Raw genomic sequence first — 27,997 nt, forward strand, 5'->3', positions numbered from 1 at the left:
ACTTCCGGCGCGGCTGTCCCTCCTCGGAAATGACATTAGAGTGTCAACATGCAAGATGGCGGCGCATCATCGGCAGAACACGGCGGGGCGGCGGAAAGTGCAGGTGAGGGCAAGGCGGGGCTCGGGGGGCCGCGGAGCGCCGGGGTCCTGGCGCGGCCTGGCCCGGCCGGAGGAGGGTGGCGAGGTGAGGCGCGGCCCGGGAGACGGGCGGCGGCGGCGGGCAGGTGGCGGAGAGCGAAGGTGGTGCGCCGGGCCAGGCAGGGTTTCCCCCGGGGACGCTGCCGCCTGGCGCTGGGGGGGCTGTGGCTGCGGCTGCTATCAGCTGAGGAGGTGCAGAGATTGGGGGTTTCTGTGGCAACGCAGGCGCCTCCTTCCCTTTCCCAACAACATTGAGGTAAAGGGGGGACCAACCCCCCACTCTCCCCAGCACCTTCTCCCCATCGCCGCCGCGACTCCACTAACGTCCTGTGAGGAGGGGGGTGACTGCATTTGGTACCGCGGCCTGGGACGGGGAAGAGGTGCAGCTCGCTGCCCAGTGGGGTCAGGTGCCCCAGGCCTGGCGGACTGAGCTGAGGCTCCCGCTCGTCTGCCCTTTCCAGATCGGTGCAGTGCTTCTTGAAGGAAGAGCGTAGGGAGGAGCTGTCTGGTGGGTGTAAAAACTTTCTCAGCTCACCCGAGAGACGATCAGACCTCGTGGTGTAGCTCCTGTGTAACTATGAGCACACTGTTGTAGCCGTGCTGGAGACTGGAATTAGTGAAGTGTGTGTAATAAGTCAAGAGTGCTTAGCATTAAAAGTCATGAAAATTGTTTTATTATGGTTTTCAACTCTTTTGCTCTGTTTTGTGGTACTACCAGCACTTTAAACGTTTTTACATTTTTCACTATGTAAAAGATGTAATGCTTTCTCAGTGCACAGAGCTGCCTACCTCTAATGGCAAATGCAAGTTGCAGCTGTATCTACCTGCTGTTCATGGGAGAAATATTGATTAAGCCTGAAATAACATTAGAATCCTTCCAGACAGAGGTGAGCTTGGTTTTTGAACACATCTTTTGTGGTTTATCACACGGAGGAAATGTGCACTTCTTCATAGCCTTTAACACCTTTCATGGTTAAAGTAAGCATTCAATCAGTGCTGTATAAAGAATTCCCTTGCCCTACTGCAAAAACCCTCTGACATTCTGTAAAATACAAAGAATTCAAAATATACCTGCCTTTAACTGACTTCATTGCCTGTGCTATAAACAAGTTTTTGCTGTTGCTCTCATAAGGAGGGGGATTTTATGATAACAAGAGTTTTCTTTGATGTAGTCCTATTTCTTTATGAAGTATTATTTCCCTGATAGCAGCATGCATCAAAGAGTATGTTGTTTCCTTTTTTACTACTGTATTCCTTTTGCAAATATTACTTAGGTCAATATGTTGTATTTACAGGTGGGTTTGTGTTGGTTTACAATGTCTTATTTTCCACTTTTATTGTTATGAGGGGTTTTTTTTCCCACTTCAGGTACTGCTGTATCTCAGCCAGTACATTGTAAGTCTTGATCTGCAGAGAATAACTTTATAAGCATATATAAACCCTTGAATAGAAACTAGGTATTTTCTTGTGCTCTTATTGTTTCACCTACTTGGTTAGAGACAGGATTTTGTTCATGTAATGGAATTCTAAGTGGCTGTTATAGCCATCAGCTGCTGATGGAGAGTTAAAACCACTAATGATTTGGTTTGCTTCCTAATGGCTAAGCATTTAGGGTGCTGCTACATGAAGTTTGGGGGTTGGGGTGGGAGGGGGAGAAGATTTCTCCCAAACTTATGAGGCTAAGGGAAAAAGCTTTTTTAAGAAATATCTCTCGGGCATGGAGGAACTCAATTCCTTACATGGCAGGAGAGCTGGTTGAAGATCATGGAAATCAGATCTATTATTATCTTGGATGCACCTGTTTTACTGGTAAGCAGAACCACCCAAAATCATCAGTTCAAGGTGTGTCTGCATATAATTTATGTTTATAAGAGTTAAATCAGAATAGATGTTTTAGGCCTCAAAATAAATTACACACGTAAAAATATGTAAGAAGTTTAATTATTTGCATGTAAGTCAGGCATTTGAAATGTCCAGCAGCAGGCTGTTGGTATTTTGTAAGTTTAGCAATGTATGTCTGAAGGCTGCAGTAGAAAGGCCGTCTGATTTAGGGTTTTGAACAGGCTGCCCAAATAAGTTGTGAATGCTCTATACCTAGCAGCATTCAAGGCCAGGCTGGATAGAGCCTTGAGCGACCTGGTGTAGTGGGAGGTGACCCTGCCTGTGGCAGAAGGTTGGAACTGGGATGATTTTAAGGTCCTTTGCAAACCAAGCCATTCTATGATAAGTGAAACGGGGATGCAGAGGTGTCACTGTTGTGTGATGAGAAACAGCTGGCCATATGATGTAGCTTTCAGATATGTTACTCTGAATTAAGGTGAAGCCACTTTTCAGCAGGTCGCTTAAAGTAGCAGCCCTTGAGAGGTTATGTTGCAACTGCTCCCCCAAACTTGCTGCCTGGCCAGAATAAATTCAACCCCACACTCTAAACCTGTTAATAGAACATGGGGATTTTTCCATAAGTGATTTGGATTATCATCTTTCATACAACATTATTGAATGAATTTTAAGTACTTTTTGTCTTTGTCTTCTACAGAATAAAAACATCTTTTTGCTCCGACTTTGTCATATTTATGCACAAATACTGCATTATGACAGCTATTAGAAAGTAGTGAAACAAAAAACCCTTACATTTGAAAATATTTCAGCTGCTGATTCTGTACCATTTTTAATAGGTTGTTTTGTTTTTTTTTTAGGGGTGTTTATTGTTAAAACCCATTTAAAATATTTTTGATAGTACCATTAGATTTTACATCTACATTTATATTTTATATATGATAAATGTATAAATTTATTATTTTATGTATAATACTCAAGCAGACAAATAGCTAGTAAGTTGATGCCATTGTAAAAGGATAGAATTAACTGCTTAATGCTTTCCATTGCTTTTATTCTAGGGCCTGGAGCGTTTGATAAAAATTCAAGTATCAGTATGTTCTTAATTTAAAAACTTAACTATTGCCCTACTAAATTACTAAGGCAGTAGTTTAGAGTTTTTTACCCTTGGTGGTAGACTGCTGCTGCTCTCCTTTTTTAAATGTGATTCATGTCAGATCTCATGGAATCCTTCCAGTGGTTATGAGAAATTCCATTTTTTTAATTGCTTGCAATAGCATTTGTGTCTTTGAAATTTTCTTTACTTACAAACAAGGAATGAGTGTCATCAGAGCTCAGCTGTTCACTGTTGCCTCCACCATGACGGTGTGATGGTATTACTAAAAGAAGATTCTACCCATCTATTAAGGCAAAATCTGTTATAAGACTTGTAATATAGCAAGGGTCACAAGATTTCAGATCAGCTGGTACACTCATCCATGCAGGAAACGCATTGTAGATCCTGTAGGAAATTCCCTTGACTCTGTGTGCCGAAATGTTACCTGTCGACAGTAGCTTTATCACTGGAGCTCTTGAATAGTAATTAAAATGATTAATCCTGATCCATTTAGGGTACCAAATCCCATCAACTCTGTATTATGAGTGTCCATCACCTTGTAATGTTTGTGCACTGCTGCAGTGATTGCTTATTCATTAAGGGAGTTTATAAAAGCTGCAGCAGTACAAATGTAAAAGGCCTTGGTCATTACTAAAATATTTCATATCCCACAAATTTTGTCCCTGCCAGACCATCATGGCAATAAAATGACTGTGATCTATATCATAGTCATTATTATCTTTGTGGTTTGCAACTTACTTTATAAATCAGTGCAATGAACAAAGCAGTTATGTGCTTTCAGTGCACCCTGTTTGAAGTGAATGCGGCTTAAGAGTCGTAACTTCCTGATGACCTTCATAGTCTTTTCCAGGCAGATTATGGTATCTTATTTAGAGTGATAACAATGTGTATGCTGCAGGTCAGAGTTGAATTTTATCACAGCAATTGCTTCTCAGCCAAAAGCCTGTTGCTTTTATGTTGGTTAGGCATATGTGTGTACACACATACTTAAATATATGCTTTATTTTTTTGTATTTGTTTGTATAATTACTGTATTTACTAATAGTTCTTACCTTTCTATACTCTGTGACATTCAAATTGAAAAAAACAACCAAACAGAATCCCACATTTCCTGACCTTTTTTTCTCCAAGATAATAGAGAACCACATGTGGATTATCAGCAATGTTCCTTTGTTCATCTTAGTGAACTTGCCTGCTGTCTGGCACTCTTACACCAGTGTCGGGTTTTTCAGATCAAGTTGTGGTTGCTATTATCGGTCTGTTTTAAGTTCCATATGTTGAGAGAGGCATTTCAACACCCTTTCAACAGATGTTGTGGAATCCTTAATTTGTCCCCCTGTGTTACCATATAATTAATGCATTTGAATACAAGTCTGGATACTTCTGGTGTTATACCTGTCTTTCTAAAAGGTTTCATGTGGTGTACAGCAAATTTTTGTGAGGTTATTTTTAGTTCTGCCACATATTCTATGTGTCTTGTTCTAGGGCGTTTTTTTAGGAGTGGACCATCTAACAGTTTTTTGTTTGGATGAGAAAAGAAATTTATAAAGTATCTCCAGTGTGAGGAGTTGACGACTACTTGGGTGTCATTAGGTCTCCACTAAGAGTTGGAGAGTCCTTTTTTTTGTGCAATAGTAATTTTCAATTCATATTCTTTTCATGGAAAGTGGTTTGTCTTGTCCTTACTGAACTGCCCAAATAGCAGTATTCACTTGAAATGTTGATGTGGTATCCAGCAGACTTACTGACCACAAAATCATTTTCTTCCATTTTAATATTCTCCCCTTGTGCTTTTAGTATTAGAAATAAAAAAATAATTTTAAGGAGCACATGGTTCATATGGATTAGAATCACCTTTATCATTGAAAAATAGCTAGATCTCAGCAACTGTGACAGCTTGCACTCTTATATCTACTCATTAACCCTAAAACAATATAATTCCTGTCTTTGTCTCCGTTCTCTTGAAATAAACAATACTTGCCAAGAGGTGTTCAACTAAATTCATGTTTGGAAGTTCCTAAGCGGAATAAAGAACAAATTAAATTTGACCTTCATTTGAGTATTTCAGTATTGGTGGTAGTGGGAAACAGTTGTCGTCTTCCCCAGTCACATCATTGAAGGATGGAAAACCAGTGCTTAGTAGAGCCGACAGCCACAGTTTCAAGCTCCTCTATACAGAAATTTAACAGTTATGCAAATTACTTTGTAGAAAGAAGTGAAGATTATTTTACTACGTCATCTCTGAGCTTTTTTTACTGCTCATTTCTGTGTTGATAAAAATATTTAGTTCTTTATTTTAGCAAGAAAATATTCATTGCATTTCAAGAAATTATGAAAACTTTAATTCTGTCAAGATTCATATAGAAATATGATTCAACTTCCACAGTATCGATCATGTATGAAATGTACATTATTTACTAGAGTAAGCCACTGTTTGCTTTTCTGCATTTTTAAAATGGTTATTTATGGCTGTTCTTTACTTGAATTCCTATAAATCAAAAAAAGAAGTAGCATTATCAAGAGCAAAAGGCTCCTTTTTAAAATGCTTGGGTCACTAACATAGCTTGACAGTCTTATTTACGAGTGTGTCCTGGGTTCACCTGCTGCAGTCATTTTTTTTTTTTTTTATCCTTCATAGTAGCTGGTGCAGTGCTGTGGTTTTGACTTTCAGCCTGGGAACAGCGCTGGTAACACCAATGTTTTTACTTACTACTCAGTAATGTTTACTCTGACCAAGGACTTTGTGAGTCTCATGCTCTGCCAGGGAGGAGGGGAAGTTGTGACAATGCAGAGACAGGACACCTGACCCAAACTAGCCAAGATGTATTCCATACCGCAATACATCATGCCCAGTGTATAAACTTGGGGGGGGGAGTGAGTGAGCAGCTGCGTGGTTCTGAGTTATCAGCTGGGCTTAAACCCTGATAGAGTAGAATAAGGAGCTCTATATTATACCTGAAAATACAACAAATACGGGAAATGACTGACAGAAGAGGATCAAATCTAAAAAAGATTTGTCAAAAAACAGTGTGCTAGCAGGTTGGAGAAGCAAGAAGTGAAGGGTGCCTCCTGAGCTTGAGTGTGATACTATATTACAGGAAAAGATTTTTCTCCCTAATAACTAAAATGAAATTTGATCTCCTGATCTTCAGGTTTTTAATTCCCTTAATTTCATAGCATTGTAGAGTTGTTTGCATTAGAAGGCATCTTCTCATACTTCATATTTTTAGCTGAATATTTTCGTTCACTTTAGAGGATTTGAAAGTAGCGTGAACTTGATGGCCATGCCTTTGCCTTGTGTTTTGTATCATATTAAACCTTGGCTTTGTTTGCAGCATTTTTACTCAAGTGGTCTGTTTGGGTCTTCTGGCAATGTAGACATGATATGATCAAGCCCAGCTGAGGAGTTCCACATTTATTTTGGACTTTGCATCACATTAAAGTATTTGAAATATTTTAAGATACCACTATTATGCATGGTGTCTTCTGTAACGTCTCTGAATATGTGTGTAGGCAGAGACTTGAATGTAGATAGAAGGAATATTATGGATGAGTCTGGAATGGGTGAGAGTAGCGAAGTGCTGGAAATCAGGACACAATGTGAAACTGGGAGGAAGGGCTGTGAGTACAGGAGCTGTGAGCAGCTAGCAAAGACTATCAGCAAGAAATGCTCTAAGAGCAGTGGGACATAATAAATTTAGTAAAGGACATGTGGATTCAGGAGGCTGTTAGTTTTCATCCTCCAGTGTTATTCTATAGAGCTGTGGCAGCTGTTACTAAAACGGAGAATAGGACTGGATGTGTACTTTCTAGAAGCATCAGTTCTCTTATTGTGTTGGGATGGGATGAGATAATTCAGTTGAGGTGTTGCCCACATTCACCAAATGGACACATCAGTTCTTGTGGTATAGAATCTGAAACGCTGTAAAACATTTCTTTAGTGATAAGGACCACTGAACATTTTGTTTAATTTGTTGGTTTTATTTTGTGTAACTGAGACCTGATTTGGAAAACATTTTCTTTATACTGATACAATGCAGTTATTGGAGTGAAAAATTGCTTTCAGATCTCTAGCCCAATACTACTTCTTGAAAGCATTTTCAAAACACTGGTGCTTATGTATCCAAATGATTCCTGCTGTGGGCAGACTGGATTATACCAAGCGTAAAATTTGACCACGTTGTTCTGATTATCTTTTACAGAATTGGGGAAGAGGCATAGCTGGCAGCTTCCCCTCCTTTTCTCTGAATGTGAGGGCTTTCCTCAGAGTAATGTGTAAACATCAGGAGAGATGCAGCAGACTGTGAATGGAGTAGCTCTGAAGAAATTGCAGTGCATTATGACTGTGTTTACTGAACAGTAATAATGGAGAGTGCTGTAGCCTTTATCTCCTTAAATCTCCCTTTGGTGTTTCTGAACAAAACAGTGAAATAAAATATACACCCAGAACTATCAAATGCAGAATGAAAGAAACCAAAGGAGTCATTTACTGAAAGAGCAGTAAATACTTGTGCTGCTTATATTAGAAAATAAGTAGTTTTTAAAAACTGGTTTTAAAATAATAGTGACACTTGAAATAGCTAGAATTTGTATCTGAGGTCTTTCAGTGCTTTGTAATCCTTAGTGACCGTATCATTTCCCTTGTGTGAGTCTAAGAAATACTGTTATCCCAGCATATAGAAAATATGAAAACTACTTAGGAAGTGAGACGCAAACTCAGCATGTTGTCTGAGACCACCCAAAATGACTGCACAGAGCAGCGAATTCAACTAAGGATTCTCTGGGTCTAAGCTTGAGTTGTAACAATTCTTTGGGCTCCAGTTCTAGCACTGCTCATGTCTTCTCTATTGTTCTTCCCCATTTTTTCTGGGAGGGTGAAATGACTCAGATGGTGTTGGTAACTCTCAAAGTGACAGACTTATTTAATGCTTGTAAAGCTCTTTATATTTCCTATCTGAAAAACTTCAAAAAGTTTGAAGTAAATGTTAAGATTTTATGGCCAAGTTGATATCTTAATACCACAATTGAATTTGTGTAAATGTATTTTAGGTCTCCTATGTGATTAGAGATGAAGTGGAGAAGTATAACCGAAATGGGGTAAATGCACTTCAGCTGGATCCAGCATTAAATAGGCTCTTCACAGCGGGCCGAGACTCTATTATAAGGATATGGAGTGTCAATCAGCACAAGGTAAGTCATGGGAGGATTCCTATGTCTAAATCTACTTTTTTCCAGTTATCATGCTAGTCAGTTGCCTATAGGTATACATCTGATAATGTTTTTTTAACAGCTGCCAATTAGTGTAATAGGAAGATCATTTTGCAATTGCTCATACTGTGATATCTTACACAGTTATATAGTTCTTTCACAAAAGAATTCTGGAATAGTGACTTCAAGCAACTCTGTATAGGCAACTTCTGAACCATTTGAAGATTCAAGGAAGTACCACAGTAGGGTCTCATAGTCACAATCTTTTCCAGTTGCAATGAGATTTTATAAACTACTTTTTCTTAATTTGCAGCAAGACCCATATATAGCATCTATGGAACATCACACAGATTGGGTAAATGATATTGTGCTCTGCTGCAGTGGTAAAACATGTAAGTACTTAAATGTTTGAAAACTACAGTATTCATAAATTGTGTATAACAGTATATTATTTGCTGATTTAATGGTTTTCCATCTTCTTTTAGTATGATTTATTTGTGATATATATTGTAAATTTGATAAATCGTGTAAGCGGGTGTTTTAATGAAAAATTATATGTGTATACAAGTGATTCTTTTAATCTTTTTGAAAAGCATATTGGAGTAGTACAAATATGCTCTAATATATAAGCCATTAAAGTTTATTCTTTCCAATTTAGTGATATCTGCTTCTTCGGATACTACTGTTAAAGTATGGAATGCACATAAGGGATTTTGCATGTCAACACTAAGGACGCATAAGGTAAAAAACATTATCTTTAAATACTCTGCATTATCACCGGCAGTCTTTTAAATATTAAGACAGAGACTTTAAACTGATAATGTTGTTGATTCATATTGTCATATTTACTTTATTGTAGGATTATGTGAAAGCCTTAGCATATGCAAAAGACAAAGAACTGGTAGCATCTGCCGGGCTGGACAGACAGATATTCCTCTGGGATGTAAATACTCTAACAGCACTGACTGCCTCAAATAACACCGTAACAAGTAGGTATCTAGGGAGGGGAGGCAAGCAATGCATTTTACTGAGCAGTATAATCTGAGGGATCAATTTAAAACTACAGATACCTGTTCCTGTGTGTACACAAAAAATGTGCAAAAAATTTTAAGGTCGTTTTAGCATATAATCAGTCTGTCTGTTGTATTCCATAGTAGCTGAAAATCTAGAGCAGCTGACAGGCATACCATGTAGGACAGAGAACAGGTCTCTGAACATTTTCTGCTGAAATGTAATGTGCTGGTATTCTCTAAAACTTAAGAGAGCTTTAGCTTGAGAAACAGTTTGCCTACAGTGTGTTCGTTGCTTGTAGATAGGTTGGAAAATGAGTTCAAAGTGACTGATCTCTTTCATTTTATACTTAGTGTTGGATGCATGCTTAAACAGTAGCAGAGTCTCAGATGTATGCATTAGGAAACGACATGCCATATTACACCGCCACTTGAACTTTCTGAACAAGACTACTTGCTTCCTTATTCATAGGTTAGGAGTGTCTGAGGAAAAATCTGCAAAACTAGAATTTCGGATTGGCAGACATACTTCTAAGAAATTTCAGGAATATGTGATTTTGTAATTAAGAAGCAGGCATATAGTTGTTTTGATGTGGTTTTTTTGAATTAAAGTTTTGGCTAATTCTGAAAGGTGTATTAATTTTATGGATTTGGTAGGTTCTAAACCCAAAGGTGCATCTGATAGGTTGAACGGTCAGGTTTGCTTTTGTTCTGTCTCCAGGACCTTTTTAGTTTTTAATGCTGGCGTGTCTGTGTAGCCTTCAGAAGAGAGATGGATTCTAGCAAGCTATGTTGCACTGCAGGATTGTATTGGGATAGCACATGGTTGCACATAACTGGATTAGATTTACCTTATCCTTCCCAGCAGCTTTCTTTCACAGAAAGTAGAATTATCACCAAATTCAGCTAATAAGTGCAAGTTATGCTACCTTCTGGTTGAAGAGGGAGTTTTTGAAGGAAGAATGTATTTGTTGGCTCACAAGGAAACCTCAGTTGTAGGGAAGGGGGGAGGGAGATTTCATGAACACCGCAACAGTGGTACAGAACCTAAGTGATTCAAGTGAATCATAAATGGGAGATGGTGAGTGCTGAGGAACTGATGCTTGTTTTGAGCCCAAGATCATATTGCCTCTAAGATGATAGAAATAAATTTGCATTTCTTGAATTAAAACAGTAATGCTTCGTAAGGGGGAAGAAATGGAAGCAGGGGAGTTGTTTTTCTTTCTTTCTAGTGCTCCCAACTAATGGTATTTCTGTTGAGAAGAACATGTTCTGTGTCCTTAAAGAAGCTGGTTTTCCTCAGTCCTTTCAAATGTTGATTTTTTTCAGAGTGCAAATGAAGATTGTTTTGTGCATTAATTTCCTATCTGATTACAGGGAAGTAATGTACACAAGCCAGCATTAAAAGGGAGCCGATTTTTAAAGAGCCTCTCAATCAGCATAGCTATAATAATTTTTTTTCTTTTTTTTCTTTTGAGATTTTGCTTGTGAGAGGTAGTCCCTTCCAGAAGAGGGTGGAGTCAAGCTTTGCTTTTGTTCTGGCATAAATTGTGCTTCTGTACACTTAAGATTCTCTCTTCCATTCCTGATGTTCCGTTTGTAATAACTCCGTACATTCTTTTCATAAATTATTATCATTGTTGAACACTGTGCTAACCTTCAAGAGTTTTCAGTTTTGCTTTATGCCTTCAACTGTGCTCTGGGGACAGTGAAATACTATCACTTTGTTTTGGCTACAAATAATAGATTACATTTGGATAGCCATAGCTAGTGGTTAAGAGGACCCTGAAGTAAAGGTGCATAATTCTTCCACTCTGACAAAATGTTTATGATATTAAGTCACAAATGCTGTTGTTAGAAACTTACTTCCGTAATATACATAAATCATTATGTAAAGGTACACATTTTTGCTGGCGATACAGGTTGTTGCTATTCACAGCTTGTGTATGGGTTTGAGGCTTATTGAGATTGTGCTCTCTGAATACATGATTTTCATTGCTGTGTTTGTGCTTTTCCCTGTTGAAGGATTGGTACATTAAGCTGTCCAAAAGTAGATTAGGCTACATGGCTGAGAATTCCTCTGCTCCAGTGGTGGTTGTGATGCTAAGGAGTTGCCATACGGTTTTCACAAATGCAGAGGCAGCATCCGTGCTCAAGTAACACATTTCAGTAGTGCAGTGTAATTTCAGTAATGCGTCTCTGCTGAATGGAGAGAAAAGCATTTAATATCTAATGTAGAATCATACTGCTGCTTGGCTTGGAAAAAAAAAAGTCTCTGCACTTGCATCCAAATGAGATGTATTATAAGATCACATAGAAGTATAATTCTCTAATAAAGTAGTTGAGAAGAGCAGAGTACCTTGATGGTCCTGGCACTGTATTGTGGTGCCAAAAGGTTACAACAATTGTAATTACCATAAGTCTGAGGGGTTCCTTCGTTTTAACGCAGCAGTAGATTAAGAATTGGGATGGGGTTTTCCTAGCAGTGTGCTGTCTACAGTCTTTCTTAAGGTAGCTCTATATATGAGGTATAGTGACACTATTTCCATGGATCAAAGAATATTAAAATACTCTAAAATGCTATGTTTTAAGTGAATAAGTATGTTTTTCAAATTACAGCATTAACAGTGAAAATGTAAATTTTATTTTGAAATAGCTTCTTCCCTGAGTGGGAACAAAGACTCAATCTACAGCCTTGCAATGAATCAAATGGGAACAGTTATTGTATCAGGGTCCACTGAAAAGGTAAGCAAAAGTCTGGTAGGGCTCATTCCATTTCAGTTCAAAGTTTAGTACAAAGAGGCAGTTTTATTCATTTTTTCAATGTCATGTCTGTAGCAGCTGTTGTGGTTTTAATAGTGAGGATGGACACTTTTTTTTTAAGTGGGAGTGTGAGTGTAGGATACAAATACCTACCTCAGTTTGAAGATATCTCTTCTGTGTATTAAAGCTATATGGATATATATACAATTAGATCATCTTGTGAAACCTCCTCTCTACCATTTCACCACAAGAGCTCTGACTGGGGGGGGGGGGCATGTTAATGAGATGATTATAAAAACTGAAGCAGCTGCCACAGGTAAGAAGAAAGTGGTGCCAGCAATTTGTAAGATCCCTGCAGGAACTGGGAAATTAAATGAGATGATGAAGTTCAAGTGTCCCCAGAGACAAACCATGCTCTTTGTTGTAAAGGAAGGTGAAATGCCCTGAAGTTCCTGGCAAGCTGTTTTTCTACCTAATCTAACCTTGAGATAATTTTTTGTCTAAGTCAATGTAAAAAAGAAAATAGGATACAATAGTGAAACCCCTGTGAGGATTCTCAGATTATTTTTTTTTTGCACATCACACTATCCTGTTTCCAGTCACTTCCATTCTTTAATTTCTTAAGAAGACAGAAAAAGCCAGAACAAAGGAACATAAAATCAAGCAAAGAAAGTTACGTCTGATTATTAGAGGTTCATAAGATGTAGTTATGTACCTCTTGTTCTAATGAAGTATGTTTTCTGTGATGGATGTCTCTCTGTTCAGGATAAGTGTCAGTTTATTCAGAAAGGCTTAATTTTCTGTAGAGAAAATGCATTGGTGGGAAGAAGGATGTTAATGCCAGTTCTCCAATGTCTGTTTATGTAGGTTCTAAGGGTGTGGGATCCAAGAACTTGTGCAAAACTAATGAAACTCAAAGGGCACACAGACAACGTAAAAGCATTGTTGTTGAACAGAGATGGCACACAGGTATGTGTTTTAACTTGAGACAAAGGCATTTTACAGAATATAGAAATGTCATTAGTCTTTTTCAATGTAATTATTTTATACCATAGATTACTTATTAAGTTACATTTTGTATTTTACAGATTATTTACAGAATATCGTAATGATTAAGGAAGGGAGGCTAGCGGGTGAAAGCTCTGCTGTATTACAGGGTCCATCTAGCTATGGAAGGGGTAACAAGAGTTACTAAGTGCCAGGCTTTATTTAGCACTGTCTTAACGGAAAAAAATAACCATAAGAATTATGAAAGTTGTTTGTGAACAAAATTATTTCAGAAGACTTAAATACCCGCTTGATCTAAGTATGGTGGTTGTTGCTCAGTGTCTTTCAGGCAGCTCTGATGGGACTATCCGCCTCTGGTCCCTTGGGCAGCAGAGATGTATAGCCACATATCGAGTCCATGATGAAGGTGTCTGGGCTCTGCAGGTCAATGAAGCCTTCACTCATGTTTATTCAGGAGGAAGAGACAGGAAGATTTATTGTACAGATTTACGAAACCCTGATATCCGTGTCCTTATCTGTGAAGAAAAGGCACCAGTTCTTAAGGTAATTGAGTGTAATTCAGAGAATTGCAGGATGGTTGAGGTTGGAAATCGCCTCTGGAGGTCATGTGGTTCACTCCCCTTGCTCAAGCAGGGCCACCTAGAGCCAATTGCCCAGTACCATGTCCAGACAGCTTTTGAATATCTCCAAGGATGGCGACTTTGCAGCCTCTCTGGGCAACTTGTTCCAGGGTTTAATCATGCTCACAGTATTAAAGTGTAATTGTGTTGCATGTTGTTTAATGAAATAACGGCTTGAGGTATGAACTGATAGAATGTATATTGGGTAACAAGTGTTTACTGCACCACATCTTCAGTGTATTGGCTTTGTTTCCTAAATTACACCTTAAGCTTAATTGTCTGAAGAAAATAGATGCCTAGCATCTACTTAAAATAGGCAAATTCAGATATTACTGAAATTGAATATGCTTCAGACATGAAAAGTTGTTTTTACCAGACTAGTACAGTTTTAAGAAATTAAGCTGGCATTGCCAAGGCTTTAGACAAAAATGGATGTTTCTTAGCAGTAATGTATATGCACAGGACTGTGTTAGAATATGTTACATACTCATGGGAACCAGGGGTAAAATTTATTGTGGGTTTTTTGAACACCTAAACATGCAGTTTTCTTAACTGGAGAAAACTGTATGCAGAAGTCTGAGTCTTTTGAAGAGACTTCTTTTTGAATTTTTCCTTATTTTGCTGTCTGTTAAGTAGATGACAAGACCTTGGAACATGTAGGTGTATAGGGAATGTGCAACTGAAACAGATAGCAGTATATAAACAATCAGTCTTTCCTTATGAGTAAAATTTGGCTTAGTATGTTCAAATAAAATCCTGGATATATTACTGTAGTTAAAGTCAGAATCTGAGAAATTGCCGTTCAACATGGAAAATTAAACCTATGCTCAGCTGTACAAAGAACAAAGAGGGACTGTAATATACCAGCTACATTGATTGGTTATTATCAAAGAAATGTAACAGCAGAGCCAAATGTATAAAGGTCTGGCTTTTAATTGGTACAGAACTTGGCACGTTCTGTTTTTAACCATGTGAAGTATTTGAAAGCAAAGTAATTCAGAAAGTATTGTACTTACCAAACTGTCCATGAGACAAGATTTCATCATGGTAGAAACAACTTTAGATACAGGGTGTTTCAACACATTGCATCTACTGTTGTTCTTGTCCAGAATTCATTTGTTGAATATTTGAAACAATTTCCCTGGAATTTCAAAAATTGCAGCTTAGTTATTTGTCTTTTTAAAACAACTTTGTATCTCTTTAGTAAACTGAAACTAGTGGTGTTTCTGAGATACATTGGAGTATGGGAGCAGGTGTACACAGAGCAAATATTAATTGAACGAAGGAAAATTAAGCATGTCTGAAAGTATCTGTGGTTACATTATTTAGATGGAGCTTGATAGATCAGCTGATCCTCCTCCAGCACTTTGGGTTGCAACAACCAAATCCTCTGTGAATAAATGGGTAAGTGATACAGTTTACACCCTATGAATTCAATTAAGTAGTCATGGGATTTGCAGTCTTGGTTTGGGAACTGTTGCTTGCAATTTCACTGTGACTTGCATGGTCTTTAAGCTTTCTTTTTAAAAATCAGGAAATGCAATTATTGAAATTGATCAAAAGACATTAAGCTTTTAATTACTTCCTTTGCTGTCTCTTTGTGCTGCTTTTAGAACTAAACTATCTTGCTCAGAACTGGACAGTTAACATCTAAATGGCAGTGTGAACTGGCAGTTGTCACTCACAGATAAAAGCAAAGTCTGTAGATTATTATGAATGTGTCTATTTTGTTTCTTTAGACTTTGAAGGGAATTCATAATTTTAGAGCATCCGGAGATTATGATAATGATTGTACCAATCCCATACCACCCCTGTGTACACAGCCTGACCAAGTTATAAAAGGTAACTTTTATATACTTCAGCTGTTTTCCAGAGTACCTTACAAAATCTGTTATCATTAGCAGAACTGGTGGATCTTTAAGATGGGGTGAAGTTTTTAGGTTCTTGATACTACGATTTCAGCCAAAACAAAGACAACGTAGTTATCATTGATCTAGTGCTTGTTACAGTTAAAATAGTGCTTAAACTTTGGTGATACCCAGATCTTACATAAAATAGTGAGACCAAAGAACAGTCACACACATTATGTTATACATCTTAATTTAATGTAATATTATAAAAAAATAAAATCACTGTAGTGACCTTAATTCTTGTTTGCTTGCTAGGGGGTGCTAGTATTATTCAGTGCCACATTCTTAACGACAAGAGACACATATTAACCAAAGACACAAATAATAATGTGGCATACTGGGATGTCTTGAAGGTAAGTATATAATTTTAGATTGTCTGCTGTTGGATGATTAATTATTTTGTACCTTTTTTATATATTTTTGTGTGTGTGAGAGAGAGATTCCTTTGGTAGAAAGGAAGCAATCTTTCTGTCGCTAGACATAGCAATGCAAAGATTGGTTTTTAAAAGGGGATGGGGCATTTCTGAGCTTTTCTGTATCTTTGCTTGATGTGAAGCTGACATTCAGTAAAGTACTGATGTCTTTCTTCACCTGAAATTCACCTTGAATTCTGTCCCCGAAAACAGTGGTGTTTGATTTGATCAGGTTGTGTTTCGAAGAGGGCTTTTAGAGGCCTGTGAGCATGTCTGCCCAGTGCAGAAAGAAAGCTTAGCCTGCAAAAGGGAAACGTGTGCTTCAGGTCCTCCTACAAACCCACAGATCCCAAGTGAGTGTGCTTCGATTAGTCTGTGTATTGTTCTGGGAGTGTGAACTTCCTGTGTTCTTTGTTAGTTGGCAAGATAGCAGGCAGGAATGCAGGACTGACTGGAAGGAAGGTAGTCAGGAAGCGTGGCTCCTGCCTGGTAAGAAGAGAAAGACTTGGTGTGGCATTTTGGTATCTTGCTTTACACAATGATTGTTCAGAGAAGGAGAAGCGTGCAGAGAGACAGGACTGGGATCCCAGGTCAGTGAGATGGTCAGCAGTTTCTTCTCTTGAAAAATCCTGTTTGAAAGTCTAAATGTTTTTGCATCTTTAACTATGCAGTTCTCCAGCTAAGATTCAGTTAATGAAGTAAAGCACACTCAGCCAACTTATATCGAGTTGCTGAATAAAGTGGGAAAGAAGAGAATTAAGCCGGAGAATGTAGATTTGTACTAGAAGTAATCTAGATTACTTCTGTGGAAAAGTGAATAGCTTTTCTTTCGAATTACAGTTATATTACAGTTATATATTTAAGTACAATGTTAAATCTCAGGACCAAAGTCAAATGCTAATGTTAATTGGTACCTTCATTCAGTTCTTTTTTGTTAGTAAGGCTTTCAGAGGCATCTCTTAGGCATGTTTAAATACATATTCACTTTATAGATGAGGTTACTTGTCAGATCAAAGTGTTATCTTACGTGTAGGATCACTGCATTCTAAAGCTGAGACTCTTTACTGACGATGCTGGAAGAAAAGTGGAAGCCTTTCTTACATGTAGCTACACCCTTCAGTCTTTCCTTCCTGTAACTTTTCCTGGATTTTGAGGAAATAAGTCTTGCAGGGTTACAGTCTTTTAGAGTTTGCTTAATGTGTTCCAGTTTTCAGGATGACTCTGCAAGTGGATTACAAGAGTTTGGATATTAACAAGCTTGCTTGAGGAACTTTAAAAATAGAAGTACAAAATAAAACAGACACATAAACTAAAACAGGCAAAAATGATCTGCACACAGATTTACCCACTGTTGGTCCCATTGCAGTAGTTGAGCTGAATTTGTTGTGAGATTTGCAACAAATATTGGTGTTTGATGGAGAGTTGTACTGAAATATTGATACTAATGAGGGGAAGAATGACAGGGAATGCTATAAGACAGCTACTCAGTGATAGGGAAAGTGTTACTTATTAATGTAATACCTCTCCACTGTCTTGATGCCACTGCCTGAGAAAGAAAGGATAAAAAAATAGAAATTACTGCATAAACTACTGTTTTTTTGAGAAAAGTTTGAACCTTTCACTTATGCGTTGCTGGACTGCAGTACTTGTGGAGAAATCAGAACTGCATGTGAAAGTCAAGTACGAGTTGAGGTGGTGTTGTGACTCAGAATGTTGTGATACTCAGAATTTTACAACTTGTACATTTCTTTTGCTGTACAGGCATGTAAAGTTGAAGACCTTGGGAAAGTAGATTTTGAAGAAGAAATTAAGAAGAGATTTAAAATGGTGTATGTGCCGAACTGGTTCTCAGTAGACTTGAAAACTGGGGTGAGATACAACTCTGAAATCTGTTTGTTCTAATGTCATATTTCATCTATTCTCAAAATACCATTTGTTCACAAATGTTTTAGTGTGTTGTAAGTTTTGAAGAACAATCATCATTTATCCAATTATTTATATTTACTTTGAAGCAAACCAGCAAATTTTACTTTAGTTTTTAATAAACTGAATAACAGATTTTTTTAGTTTTTGTTTTCCTCATGGTGTGGTCAGTTTAAATCCACCAATACCAATTATGAATTAATACAGCTTGGTAAACAAAGTGTGCTGTCATGCACATAGAAATTCTTTGTTTGTATTCCCAGCTCAGTAATGAACAAAATAAATTTATAGGCTTATTTAATACAAAACAGCTATTGCATTCCTCTTCCTGGTGGTCTTTTCCCAACAGATGTTGACAATTACTTTGGATGAAAGTGACTGCTTTGCAGCCTGGGTTTCAGCAAAGGATGCTGGATTTAGCAGTCCAGATGGTTCTGATCCAAAATGTAAGTTCTAACTAATATTAGTGTTTTGAGACAAAGCAGAATAAAATCCACCATTTATGCGTATGTATTCCAGTGCCACATATGCCAGTAGCTGCATTCTGCAGAGGAATTCTCCAGTGAGAATGTTCGCTTTTTTTGGAAAATTTTCAGTCAAGTTCAGGTTTTCTATTTAACTTAAATCTTCTGGAAGCAAAAAAGTGATATTCCTCAACTTGGAACTATTGCTAATCTAGAGAATATTATAGCAAGTAAGTGATCCAACAGTAGTGATTCTAAAATCATAGAATCATAGAATAGTTAGGGTTGGAAAGGACCTCAAGATCATCTAGTTCCAACCCCCCTGCCATGGGCAGGGACACCTCACACTAAACCATCCCACACAAGGCTTCATCCAACCTGGCCTTGAACACTGCCAGGGATGGAGCACTCACAACCTCCCTGGGCAACCGATTCCAGTGTCTCACCACCCTAACAGGAAAGAATTTCCTCCTTATATCCAATCTAAACTTCCCCTGTTTAAGTTTTAACCTGTTACCCCTTGTCCTGTCACTACAGTCCCTAATTAATAGTCCCTCCCCAGCATCCCTATAGGCCCCCTTCAGATACTGGAAGGCTGCTATTAGGTCCCCATGCAGCCTTCTCTTCTCCAGGCTGAACAGCCCCAACTTCCTCAGCCTGTCTTCATACGGGAGGTGCTCCAGTCCCTTGATCATCCTCGTGGCCCTCCTCTGGACGTGTTCCAGCAGTTCCATGTCCTTTCTATGTTGAGGACACCAGAACTGCACACAATACTCCAGGTGAGGTCTCACAGGAGCAGAGTAGAGGGGCAGGATCACCTCCTTCGACCTGCTGGTCACGCTGCTTTTGATGCAGCCCGGGATACGGTTAAATCAGCTTTTTCTGAGAGATTATAACGTATGGCTTTGAGATTTTCTGTGCCCATAAATAGTTTGTTCTGGGAGCAGCGCTGCTTAGACTTCTGGGAAAGTTTTAATCTGTGGATCAGATGTAGACTATTACGCCATCGTTTTTTACATAACTGAAAGTTGTACCTCACTATGTCTTGACAGTAAATCTTGGAGGGCTTCTGCTACAAGCACTTCTGGAATATTGGCCTAGGACACATATCAATCCAATGGATGAAGAAGAAAATGAAATAAATCATGGTCGGTATTTTATTATTTTCCTTTTTTAGGATTTGTTTATACATTCAGTTTATATTTCTACGTCTTGATTTGCTGTCTTGTACTTGTCTCTGCGTTACAGACTAATGTTTTTTAATTTCTTTTAATTTAGTTTTATACCAAAATTTGATGAGTAGCTTTCTTCTTCTGAAAGTATCAGCAAAACTCTTAGAACTCCAGTCCATTGAAAACTAGGTGAACAGATGATTCTGAAGTTACAGAAACATAATGCCTTGATGAAAAACAGTTACTGGCAAGACTAAGGCTTGACTTGGGAAGGAGACAGCCTAGATAATGACAGCAAAAGAGTTGTTATTCAGTTAGTAAATGTTAGCCACTGTTTGACATAATTCCACTTTGCTTGTGGGCATTATGAGCAATATAAAATAAAAGGAAAATTTATTGTAAGAAATATATTCAGTGGGTAATGGGATAGTACGTAGGGTAGGTCTATACAATACCACCTTTGACTGGTGTAATAATGCTGAATCTAATTCTTTATGAAATAAAAAGCATAGCTCTGTAAGATACAAGATGGTGGCTGAGTTGGGCAGAATAATAAGAGACTGTATAATTCTTAAATTTGAAATGGATTCAACCGAGATCAGTTTTGACTAAAAGTCTTGGTTCTGGTGATTAAAAAAATTACTTTCTACAGATAAGGCAATTAGAAAACTGTAAGTTCAGCAATATCTTGCCTTTTTGTGGCAAAGATTGTGCCCAGAGTTAGCTGCTTTCTTCTTTCCAAAATGAACTCTGTGGTGGGTTACAGCACTTGGCAGGCTCTTCTGGACAAAGTTGCTGATTCTTACAATTCTATGTATTGGCACGCTACATCTTGAGAGCCAGACAGTGTATGAGAAGTATAACTCAACGGGATTTTGCATTGTTGGAACACTGATGCTGCATGACTTATTTCTGTGAATAGCTCTGGATTAGTGGAATGTTTAGAATATTCACTACAGAATCAGTCTTCATTTTCCCTTTCAAAAGGAACAGTTAAGAAACTGACACTGAACAGTGACTTAAGAAGGTAACACTGGATGCTGAAATTTGTGTAAAGACAAGAACTTAAATATACATATATATACTTACATACCCTTGTGTATATATGTATATATATATATGCGGTATTTATCCTGCTCTGAACAGCTGCTCTCTGAACAGCTGTTCAAGATGTGCATAAATCATGCTGACTTTTATTTAATCTTATTCTATCCATCTGATGTCAACTGAGGTTCTTAAGTGTTTGAAGACCACGCTGCTATAACTAGCTAAAAATACATTGAATTTAAAATGCAATAACTTGAAGGAAGCATGAGTCTGAGTTTTGCTAGTACACTGCTGACATCTGGCAAACCCAGGTGGAAGAGCAAAGCTAACATCCTTCAGAGTTTTGTACTGTCAGTGCGGAGGGGGGAAGTAGTCTTGTCTCAATGGAATCTCATTAGTTGATTTCTAGTATTAATATTGTTCAGTTTGACAAATCCTCAGAATCCTGTTAAGAAACTGGGGAAAACTAGCAGTTGGGTTTTGGCTCGTGAGCTCCGTTTCCCTTTTCTCAAAGTCTTCTGAAATATGCCTTCACAAACTGGTACTGATCTAGTTACTCTCTACTGTTCCTTTTACATGTTCTTGCTCTGCGTTGGAAATGGGGATTTTCTTGGGTCTTATGAAGCTTATGATTTTGTTAATTTATGAAATACATTAGCTGTAGGTGGAAAAGACACTCTTTGGTCTATGTATACCCAATTTAAAGGCCTAGTGCAGTCTCACTGATTTTTTTTTCCAACAGTGAATGGTGAGCAGGAGAACAGAGTCCAGAAAGGAAACGGATACTTTCAAGTGCCACCACATACACCAGTTATTTTTGGTGAGGCTGGAGGACGTACTTTGTTCAGGTAAAAAAGCTCAAGAATGTAAATTCAGTGGCTAAATAAAACTTCCTTTGTGTAAGCAGAAATGTCATAAAAATGTAGTATTTGCATCTGTTCTGTGCTATACATTCAAGACATGCCCTTGACAGGCAAAATAAGCAGCTGTAAATGATAATTTTGCATCATCCAACTGAATATGTGAGTTTGAACATCAGCAAGGTGTGGGGTTTTACAAAGCTGTATATTGTTCTTAATTGTTTGCCAAAGTGTTGCGCTCTTTTTGGGTGCCCTCTTCTTGCGAACTAACTGAACTTTGTTCTAGAATGAAATTGTGCTACTTTCGATTCTTGTAAAATTTCTCTTACGGGCCTGTTGTACTGGTTTTTGAGCATTAATGACTCAGGCAGTAGAATCCTGCTCACTAGAGAGTTGGTTTTCATTCCCCAAAGCTCTTGACCCACTAGAAGGTCCTAAGCTCTGGCAGGTAAGAGCTCAGGATCTGTCTTTTCATTCTGTGTTGTAAAGCCTAACTGTGGTATATGATACATCAGAGACAATTTAATAATGCTGTAGAACAAATGCCAAGCTTTCATATAGCGTGAAGCATTTTGTATTTACTGATATAGTGGATTTTAAATTTGAGGGGTAGGGGTTGTTTCTCAGGCTGAATAGGCCCAAAAACTCTAACTTTCAGTCCATGCACTGGTCTGTAAAGCAGGGTAACCTTTTGCAGCTTTGAGAACTGGTGTTTTCTTCTGCAGTATCAACATATTTACATCATAGCTGGGGCTTAATATTTGCAGCCATTCTGTATCAGTGGATCTTAAGTCTTCTATGGCTTGCTCTCAAGAGAACACTGAAAAGACATTATTGGAGGAAAAGCCACGTTTATTATATCTAAAAGGTGGCTTGCAGAACTCCAACAAAATACCTAATTTGGACTTTATACAATTAATATGTGGTTTTTTTTCCCAACTGCATGTGTGCATTTCTTAAAATTGATTTTATTCTTTTCATTTGGTGAGGGCTTAGCAGACACTTTACGTGCAAAGCTCATTTTTCCCAAACAGAAAAGAACTGCTTTATGTCACGTGCCTTTCCCTTTCTCACGGTTTTTGACTCCAACACACAAACATACAATCCATGAGTAAAGTAGCGTTTTACTTTTTAAATTTCTCCATGCCATAGCTTATAGTCTTCTGAAATGCTTCTCCGTGTTTCTGCTGCATGGATCTGTCTTTTTCCTGCAGCTACTTTTTCTGGTCTTTACAGACAATACGTGATCACTTCCTCAATAAATTGGATGATGTGAAGGGGTAGCTAACCAAGTTCACACTCCCTGCCCATTAAAAGGGCGGGTCCTCTCCTGAAGCTTTTTAATGCACATTACAATAATTGCTTTCATTCACAAAGGTTACTTCTCTGTGGTTTAGGTTATTATGTCGGGATTCAGGGGGTGAAACTGAATCTATGCTTCTTAATGAAACTGTGCCACAATGGGTAATTGACATCACTGTAGATGTAAGTATCTTACATGGATTTTGCTTTTTTTATTGGGTTACTTGTGTTGGGTTTTGGGGGGGGGGTTAAGGTGAACAACTATCGGGTTTTTTTAATTGTACATGATCTGAAATGTCATTTTAAGTTTTGCTCTGGTTGTCTTTAAAATAAGTGGTCTCAAGGTCTTTATTCAGGACCCTTTGAGATTCATTGTTTTTTGATGTGTCCAGTTACAGTATTTTTGCTTGCTTTCTTTTGAGAGAAAATCTTGGAATTCAAAGCACTGTGTATAATTGGTATCCTTTTCAAGTGTGGAGCCCTGGAACAGAGACTACTCTTCATATAGCTGCAGTCTTTTGATACCATCTAATTTCCTTTGAAAGAGATGGTAATTTATATTCAAAAGCTAGATGATATGCGCATCATCTAAATTGAAGCATCTCAGGAGTATGAGTAATTTGGCAGTTGGCTGTGGTGGTTATGTTGATTAAGAATCTCTCTTGGGTTTTGATAATTAGGAGCTGAATACACTTCACATACCAGATGGTAGAAACAGGAGCTGGTAACAGTTCAGCCTAAATTAACACTTCTCAAATTTGTTTCCTTCTAGAAAAATATGCCCAAATTCAATAAGATTCCCTTCTACCTCCAGCCTCATTCATCATCAGGGGCAAAAACTCTGAAAAAGTAAGTAATGCGTATTTGACTCTCAAAACTGCAGAAAAAGAATTGCAAGCTCAAAAAAGAAAAACCCAACAAAAAGCTGGTTTGCCAGAGAATCCTATTTTGCTTTGATGAATGTGTAGAAGTTTGTAGTTATTTAAGCAGCATCACTCCGAAGCTTTGAATTATATCAGAATATTTGAAAGAACTGGAGTTTTCTTTTAGGTTCCATGGGCAGCTGCTTAAGTTATGCTAAGGAATGTTTAAGAACTAAATGCTGAAATTAGACTTTCTGTCTTTTGTGGTACGTAATCAGAAAACAAATGAATTTACAGATTATTACACTGCTCAGAATGACAGTTTTATGTTTCCTGTTGCTAACAGTGATAAATAATAGGTTTTTAAAAGGAAAAAATACAAAATCTGCTAGTAGGGAATGTGAGACAGTCTGCCTGTCACATTAATTGTAACTGGGAACTCTGTAGGTTGGAAGTCAATGCAGATCCTCAGCTATGAAGTCAATGTCACAGTATGCCTACCACCGCTTATATACAACAATTTTGGGTATTTTCCACAAATGCCTAGTTCCTCTTTAAGTCTTGTTAAATTCTTAACATCAGAGACTTTTGTGAAAGAGGAGCTTCATTAGCTTTTTGTGTACATTGTGGAAAAACTGCTGCTGCTAATTAGTTTAGAATGCCATTCTGTTAATGTAGTAGGGGAAACAGTGTAGTCTTACTATTCCATATCCTTGCCCTTCTCTTACTAATCCCCTTTCTATTGAAAGAATAAGGGTTGTGTACAGTACTTTTCATCCAAGCTCTGATTTTAATTTGGTCTTTTGAGTATCTTCGTAGAATCACAGACTGGCTTGGGTTGGAAGGGACCTTAAAGATCAGAGAGTTCCAACCCCCTGCCATGGGCAGGGACACCTTCCACTAGAGCAGGTTGCTCAAAGCCCCATCCAGCCTGGCTTTGAACACTTCCAGGGAGTGGCAGCAACAGCTTCTCTGGGCAACCTGTGCCAGGGCCTCACTGCCCTCATGGGGAAGAACTTCCTTATATCTGACTTAAATTTAGACTGTTTCAATTTCAAGCCATTCCCCCCTGTGTTATCCCTACATGCCCTTGTCAAAAGCCCCTCTCCAGAACTTCTCTTATAGGCTCCTTTGGGCACTGGAAACTGCTCTAAGGTCTCCCTGGAGCCTTCTCTTCCCCAGGCTGAACAAGCCCAGCTCTCTCAGCCTGTCTCCATAGCAGAGGTGCTCCAGCCCTTAGAGCACCCTCGCAGCCTCCTCTGGACTCACTCAAGCAGGTCAATGTCTTCCTGCTGTTGGGGCCCCAGAGCTGAATGCAGCATGGTCTCGCTTTTCTGAGTCCCTTCTGCTGTGTGAATCTTTGGATAAAAAGCTGTTACGGTGTTCTCCATGATCCTGATAATTTAATAGTAAACTTCTAATCTAAAATGCTTATTTGTCTACTTGTATAGTTTGTCATGGGTTAAGGTATTTTGAAGATCAGAAATAGAGTCTCTTAAATTTTTTCCTGCCAAACTTTATTTACCTTGTATAGAGACCGACTGTCAGCAAGTGATATGCTTCAGGTAAGAAAGGTGATGGAACACGTGTATGAGAAAATTATAAACTTGGATAATGAGTCTCAGACAACTAGCTCTTCCAATAATGAAAAAGCAGGAGAACAAGAAAAAGAGGAGGACATTGCTGTGCTAGCAGAGGAGAAGATTGAGCTTCTGTGCCAGGACCAGGTAAGTTCCTTGGGTGGTTTAGCCAAAACCCAGTATCTAGCAATTAATTGGTTGTGAATTTCTGAATATGGAGCTGGAAATATGCTTTAGATTATCTGTTACTTTTAAAACTAAATATATTTCTTGACACCATGTTAACTTAACTGCTGACACAAGTTCAGATGGGTGCAGATAGCTGGACCAAAGAATTTACATAGTATCACTGTTTTATTTGGTCTGACTGGTAACCTTTACAGGATTACTTGCTCATACTCAACAAATGGACTAATACAATTCCACAGAGTTCCATTTCTAGCCTTTTTGGAATGTTTTGAATTCTACATTTATAGCAGAGTTTAAAGTATTTCCAAAATAATAAGTTGTCTAGTAAGCGTAATAATTGCATGAAGATTAAATATTGAGAAGGTAGTTGTAATACGCAATTATATGTTACATTGCTAAAATCTTTCAGTAATCAGCATCAGCTTTACTTGCTAGGTGAAAAACCTGAGCCCTTGCATGGTTCATCTTAGATGACAGTCCACCCAAGGGATTGTTTTGCCCTTTGGATTTCCGACAATCTAGCAGATTTGTGGAATAAAAGATGAATTTTTACCATTTAGGTTTTGGATCCGAATATGGACCTTCGAACTGTAAAGCACTTCATTTGGAAGAGCGGTGGTGATCTGACACTTCATTATCGCCAGAAGTCAACGTGAGGAGAGCGGTGGACCCAAGTGGTTACTTATGTACTTGACCATACTGTACTGGTTCCAAGAGTAGTACTATAGAAGCCCACTGAACCCCTAAGGTAGATGAGACTTCTAATGACCCAGTATGGACGGAAAGTATACATTTAATTGAAGTGACTAATAGATCTGTAATATAGAGGAAAAAAAACCCTATATGACTTAAACTAAAGTCTGTCCTAGTCTCAGCCAATGAGATGGGAAATCCCTGAGTGGTTCATGTTGTGTGAGGTGTACAGAGAATGGATGATGATCCAGTGCAGACTTTTGCTTCCTCTTTTTTGCTTTTGTTTCTTTTCCAGAACATAATATCCTCACCTGCTCATGCTTGATCTGAAACCATTTTGGCCGTGTTAGTCACTGTGTTCACACTGTAATTCAGAAGTGCACACGAGGGTTTTTTAGTACATTCCAGTCATAATATTCCTACGGTGATTTCTCACAGGTTACTCAAACATTTCTACCACTTAAAGAAATTTGGAGAAGAAAAACAAAAGAAACAAGTATTGCATACTTGAAAGGGTCGGCCCATTTAATTACAAGTGAAGGGTTAACATGAGACTTGTTTTAATACTGCAAGGGAGTTGTTGCTTTGAGAGCTCTTGATGTGCAGAATAAGAACACTAGATAAATGCTGTAGCAGGGTCAGTCCCATGATGCTGTGCATCAGAATAGAGTGAACATGCTTTTCAGCATCTTCAAGATTTCCTTTTTAAATCTATGTAAGTACTTCCTGCACTGTGTCCTAGGTGTTCTGAAGACACACTAGTCTCATTTTTGGTAACTGTGCTCCAAAACTTACATGACATTTTGTTAAAACTTCAAACCATTCTGAAAATAACTTCCAGCGTTTAATGTTCAACTTTAGAAGCATCTCAGTAGATTTCATATTCATGATATAAAAATACTTTTCTTCTTTTCCGAAGTTTTATATGCAGTTGTTCTTTTGTTATAGATTTATGCAGATCTTCTTTTCACTGTTATTTCTATAAATCTGTGACTGTCATAGATTCATAGTAGTCTTTTATAGAGTTTAACTTATTGGGGGGAAGGAGTAAAGGCATTTCAGCGTTGTGTGAGAAAATGTGGGGCTGTCCCAGGAAACCATTTGTAGTCAGAGCAAATTGCAAATCCTCATAAAGAAATGGTGTAAAAATGACTCTTGTCTGAAGCAGAAGCACAAGTGCCTTCAAAGGGCAGTATATTATTCGAGTTTCTTCGGGAGACATACGCTCTTGCGCTTCCTGTATCTTGCTATCAAGATCTAGGTTGAGGCCTAAAGAAAGTCCCAATAAATTCTATTACTGGGATTGTATTGGTCAAACAAAAATTAAAGTATTTTTCCATTGTATTTTGTTTGAAAAAAATAGTCAAATCATTCCCTTCTGCACTCTTAACCTAAACAAAGTCACTGCTTGAACAAAGGCTATGGTTCACCACTAAGCTAGCATGTCTTTTTCCCCACCTTTTAAGGGTCACTTTAAGTTCTTAATCCCCACTGCTGTGTATGCTCAGTTTGACACAATTGTGCTCTAACTGCACATTTGTAGTGATGTTTGTGAATTAAATGGTTAAACAGAACTGTAAACTTTATGGATAAATTGTGCTGACTTGTATTTATTAATAGCAAGGGTATATGCTTGTTCCCGTAGGCACTGTTTGGGGATTTTTGGTTTTCTTTTTTGGGTTGTCTTGCTGTCCTGTTATACACATTGGAATTGCTCCCAGTGATTTTGGTTGAAATCAGCCAAGGTCGTAATTTTTCTTTTTTTTTTTTCCTAACCATTTTGAAACACAGTTTCAGGAAAGATTGACAGAATAGTCTGCAATGCAGGAAGGGAAAATGATGTTTCACAGTTGTATAGAATAAAAGGCTTTAGCTAAAATA

The 27,997-nt window shown here is 38.1% G+C and overlaps 1 protein-coding gene across 2 annotated transcripts; it reads left to right on the forward strand.

Annotated features, from left to right (window-relative positions):
• On the forward strand, window positions 1–27,997 carry WDR48 (WD repeat domain 48). Of its 2 annotated transcripts, XM_065666866.1 has the most exons (20): window positions 3–103; window positions 911–1,025; window positions 8,141–8,281; window positions 8,613–8,691; window positions 8,958–9,040; window positions 9,159–9,288; window positions 11,966–12,054; window positions 12,940–13,041; window positions 13,399–13,623; window positions 15,030–15,104; window positions 15,440–15,542; window positions 15,866–15,963; window positions 17,785–17,892; window positions 18,296–18,392; window positions 19,463–19,558; window positions 21,372–21,477; window positions 22,887–22,974; window positions 23,564–23,640; window positions 25,189–25,381; window positions 25,984–27,997. In XM_065666866.1, exons 1-20 carry the CDS (start codon window positions 30–32, stop codon window positions 26,077–26,079), a joined length of 2,175 nt encoding a protein of 724 aa, XP_065522938.1. In that variant the 5' UTR covers window positions 3–29; the 3' UTR covers window positions 26,080–27,997. The 2 variants fall into 2 exon arrangements, with proteins under 2 accessions (XP_065522939.1, XP_065522938.1); XM_065666867.1 differs by lacking the exon at window positions 911–1,025 and having other exon boundaries at window positions 1–103.

This window comes from Lathamus discolor, chromosome 2 (assembly GCF_037157495.1).
Source record: "Lathamus discolor isolate bLatDis1 chromosome 2, bLatDis1.hap1, whole genome shotgun sequence".
NCBI classification, from domain to species: domain Eukaryota; kingdom Metazoa; phylum Chordata; class Aves; order Psittaciformes; family Psittacidae; genus Lathamus; species Lathamus discolor.